At 40.0% G+C, this 5,000-nt stretch overlaps 1 protein-coding gene across 1 annotated transcript in view; it reads right to left on the bottom strand.

Moving 5' to 3' along the window:
• LOC138011176 (uncharacterized) overlaps positions 1 to 5,000 on the bottom strand; it is a 68,820-nt gene that overhangs the window by 31,806 nt on the left and 32,014 nt on the right. The window contains exon 6 of the mRNA XM_068858144.1: positions 1,270 to 1,521. Within this exon, the coding sequence (XP_068714245.1) occupies positions 1,270 to 1,521 (252 nt within the window). The remainder of the gene's footprint in view (positions 1 to 1,269; positions 1,522 to 5,000) is intronic.

Raw genomic sequence — 5,000 nt, 5'->3', positions numbered from 1 at the left:
AAACCTGAGAGCCCAAAATTTAAGCTAGTGAGTAAATGACGTCGCTTTCTCCTTGATCCAGATCGCTGAAAGCTATACAAAGGAATACAACTGTAACCTTCTTTAACTAAGAAGATATAGGCGATAAGCTCAGGGAGTAAAGGCACATAGTGCAGAGTGCGGTAAATTAAAGAGGGGCAGAAACTCACTGGGACGAGCCTCGCGACCTTCTGAGACGATTTCCGAGCTAGTTTTCGCCGTGTTGATTGACCAGCAAAGCTGTCAAGGCTAGCGAGGTCACGTGTCGAAGGCTCACGTTTCAGTGAATCATGCAATCCAGATGGCGTTGTTGTATCTTGTTCTGCCGAGGTATTATTACAGTCCATTGTTATAATTTCTCGGGCTCCTACTCCCGCGAAATAAATATAAAAAACAAACAAACAAAACCATGACGCAAAATCACTTCGCGGTTAACGATGAATTAAACATTCGATTCTCATTCCACGGATAGGCATTCTCAAAAATCGCGGCTCACAGCAATTGACAAAATCACGTTTTACGTGAAAAAAGGTCATCTCACATTTCACGGGAAATAAAAAAGGCAATTCACGGTTCACGAAATTACCCATTACTACCGTTAATGCAATATGAAGGGGCATGGTAAGTTGTACTGGCATGTGGACTACATGCAGTTATATTTCTTGACCTCTTGGTTGGAAATTAAGCAAAATCACGTCGCGGTTCACGATAAATTAAACATTCGATTCTCATTCCACGGATAGGCATTCTCAAAAATCACGGCTCACAGCAATTGACAAAATCACGTTTTACGTGAAAAAAGGTCATCGCACATTTCACGGGAAATAAAAAAGGCAATTCACGGTTCACGAAATTACCCATTACTACCGTTAATGCAATATGAAGGGGCATGGTAAGTTGTAATGGCATGTGGACAACATGCAGTTATATTTCTTGACCTCTTGGTTGAAAATTAAACCAATTTGCAATATAATGTAATCGCTCTTAGTTAAAGGATGCTTACAGTGACTTTACAGAGTTGCAGTTACGTTATATGCTGCAGCATAGTTATAACCTCATTTGCAAGATCGTAATTAATTAAATGTACGACTGTATGCATTTCTTGTTGTTACACAATCCATGACATTTCTTGTAAAGTAGATTGATTTAATTATATTTGTTACAATTCAAGACCATTTTAATTCATATTACGGTTAAATATTCCAATGGTTACACAGTTTCTTTGGGTGCCCTGTGATTTAGCTGACTTACCTATTACTTCAATCCAAATTCTGCCGCTTACATTTCCTGCCCTGTTCTTTGCAACACATCCATATGGGCCAGCATCCTTGAAAGTCACATTAGTGATCACAAGAGTGTTGTTATTAGCAACTTGAGTTCCATTGTTAGTCCAGGTGACGTTTGGTTCTGGGTCTCCTCTCTCAATACATTTTAATTGTAATGTAGAGTGAAACAACACAAGCATAGAGTCTTTCTTAAGAGCAGCATCCAGCTTAGGAGGAGCTAGAGAAACAGATAAATGTAGACATCACATTTGCTCAATCGTAAAGTGACATGTATGTGTTCAACTTGCACAATTTAAGAGGTTTTACCACGCTATTGAGATGATGATGACTTATATGTGCTTTGCATAGGTATACAGTAAAACCCTGCGAGTAAGAACCTTCCATTCTAAAATTTAGTCTAAACAGGTTCTTACATAAATGATAATTAACAGAAATCTAGGCTATCTAGGTTGTTAAATAGGTTCTTATCTTCTGGATTAAAAAAAAAACACATTGTAGATAACATAGTTTAGTAGTATTCGAGCTTTGTCCCTCATGCAGCAGCCAGTTTTTCCCTATACTTCATCTAAATTTTATATCATGGCATTTTTACGATGAGAAGGACGCTAAAAACTTTGCGTGACCAAGAGCTCCGCGTGGCGGCGCACTCGTTTGCTGAGTAGGTAAACACAGAATCGAAGGAGGAGGAGGAGGAGGCAGCGTGGCCCAGTGGTTAGGGCGCTTGCCTTGAGATCCCGAGATCCCGGGTTCAAGACCCGCTCTGACCACTCGTTGAATTTGATCCTGGTAGTCCCTGGTTCAACTTCCCAGCTGCACTAGTAAATAGCCAACTGGTTTGCCTCCGGCCAGTTGGGATTCTTAACAGTTGTAGTTGTTGTGTTCTGTTGTTTCGCTGAAAAGCCCCTATGGGGAGAGGTCAATTAAGTATGTATGTAATTAGGTTGGAGAAAATTTGGCCACCAAAGGTGACGAACCTTATTTTCAAGATCTGCCAATATATATATATAAAAAAGAACTTATATCGCATGATGATCTGGCACACACAGACAACCTGATCTCCATATGTGTCATGTAAGGGCCTAACACAATCGTCAATAGCTGAGCCAACATGTAAAGGGTCAGAGTCTGTTAAATCCCAACTGCATTATAACAATCTCCGGTCGAAAAGACTGGATAACATTCAAGTCGAGTTTCAGCGTTTTGGAAACAGCCACCGACTCCGTGCCATTTTTTTTAAGTATAGCCTGCGTAGCAAGCGTTCCTGTTGGACAGAAGAGTTTGAAACGATTTTCTGCAAACTGCCCCGCGAAAGTTGGGGCAAGAGACTGTGGGAACGCTTGCAAGAAGACCCCCTATTTCTGAAAAACGCCGACCTTTTAATGGTTGACTTGACACACGTTGATTGACGTCTTATTAACAAATTAGCCAATAACAGATAATCGTGTTAACACAAGTTGACTTCCGTCCAAACAAAACGAGGCACCGAGGAATCGAAACACACCCAAGCGATCGATGCAGAATTTGTTAGCGTGATTTTTGAAGTTAAATTTTTAACCCTCAGCTTCTCAGCCGGGTACAACTGGTCATGTTTCTTCTGAGAATTTGTTTAAACCCTCGAAAACAAAAGAAACTTACGGACAAATTGTAGCTGGTATTTGCAGAAAGAAGCTGTCGAAAACAACAGCCAATTTTCAGAACGTGTCGGCAACCCGTGCGCTCGTAAAATACGAAATTTAGGAACATAACTTGTACAGAGTTCGATGGGTAGTAAGGCCGTTAAACGAAAAAAATCCACAAAAACTGACCATGAAACCATTTAAGAGGTTTTAGTTTAAAGCTAGCGACGATTTCAGTGCGACTTGCTGGATATTTCTTGGTGAAATCGTCACGAAATCGTAGATGAAATGGCAAGTTAAGGTGCTTTAAAAATTCGCCTGACTGTACAGAGGAGCCGCTTTCTTCTCACAATAAGAGAAGATTTAACAGGGAGCTGCGTAATTGTCTTCATCTTGTTTCAATCCATGACATAGGACTCAAGATTACATTAGGCAAGGAATTTGACGAATACATTTTATTTCCTTGATCCTGAAACATATGGATTCTGAATAGTTCGCAAGCAGTTTATTAATTCATCCTGCGTAAATATAAAGTATATTTTGCAAGCGAACGAAAAGTCTACTTCAGTCCAGTCCAAACTGTTCGTCAAGAATAACCACAACCAAAGTTTTGTTAAATAACGAATCTTTTGCTTTTAGTGAATTATGGAGACGCTTAATTGTCCACAGCGGCTTCAGCTGAAGCGTAAATAATACTGAATTTTCCTTGATGGATATCGTCCGAGCAGTCTAGTTGGCAAAACGGCCATTACATCTATACAGTTAAAGAGATTGCGTATTGACAGTTCTTGTTCCCTTTTCAATGTAAAAGCGAGAACCGATTCGCTTAGCTTGAACACACGATTCAAATCCTTTCACATCTTCCGCCATTGTCTTTGTCACGCTAGAACTAAGAAGAAACATTTTGGTGGAAAATTGATCACCTGTCAATCATTGTGACTGTGCCGCACCAATCAGAAGCCCCCGTTCGTGAGTGAACGGGTTTTTCAAAAATAGGGGGTCTCCTTGCAAGCGTTCCCTCAGTGTCTTGCCCCAACTTTCGCGCGGCCAGTTTCTGGAAAATCGTTTCGGATCTCTTCATCTATGGAACAGGAACGCTTGCTACGCAGGCTAATCTAGGCACGGTGAGATAACTTAAAATCAAAGCTAAAATGGGGGATATCACGGGACAGTAAAAGGCGCAAAGGGCGAATAAAAGAATCATCAAGAACTAAAACACGCGGCTCAGCCATTGAAGAATAGCAAAAATAAAAGGAAAAGAGGGTACTTGCCTAAAAATTGCTAAAAATTGGTTCCAACAAGCGATGTGAACAGCGTGATGTTGAGCGATCGAAACGATATCGTCCGGAACGCCCTGAATTCTGATGGGCTGGAAATAAGATAGGCTTGGAGCCTACCGCCTTAGCCTGCAAACCACTATCTAAGCAATGCCTTGCCATAAAATCCCATTATGAGGCCGTCATAACGGTGTCTTTTGAGTAACATTTAAAGATAATCATAAAATCCACATAAAAATGACTATAATGAGTAAAACCGAAATATCACATGAATCTTCAGAACATCAATCAATTGATCTTATTTGCCAAAGTGCACATACGTTTTAGACTTTAGAAACCTGTTTCAAACTTTAAGGTCAACAGGCTCTTATTTAGAGGGAGTCTAAACGACAATTTTTTGGCTAACAGGTTCTTAAAAATAGGTTCTTACTTGAGGGGTTTTACTCTATAACATTATCATTTCCAAGTTTGAATGTATTGATTTTTTTTTGTTATCTACTTTGAAGAAACTGGGGTCATTGGTGAGCGAAGTGTTTCCACTACATTATGTTAACATTAGAATTAACTTATGAAATGCACCGTGTCAGAAACAGATTGGCTTCAAAGGGTGAAAGAATTTTGTTAAACTTAGTCATCTCACCAATTTAAAAAAAAAGACACATTGGATAGGTTTTTCCCAGGTTCTCTTTATTTTTACGCGTGAAACTCTCGACAAACTTTCGTCAACTATCGCTCTCGTTTGGGCAACTCATGATCACTCTCAAGAGTTTCAACTCTCGTCAACTCTCATCAACTCTCGCTCT

The sequence above is a fragment of the Montipora foliosa genome, chromosome 7 (genome assembly GCF_036669935.1).
Source record: "Montipora foliosa isolate CH-2021 chromosome 7, ASM3666993v2, whole genome shotgun sequence".
In the NCBI taxonomy this organism is placed as follows: domain Eukaryota; kingdom Metazoa; phylum Cnidaria; class Anthozoa; order Scleractinia; family Acroporidae; genus Montipora; species Montipora foliosa.
The sequence above is the reverse complement of the archived record's forward strand: the minus strand, read 5'-3'. Positions and strand labels throughout refer to the sequence as shown.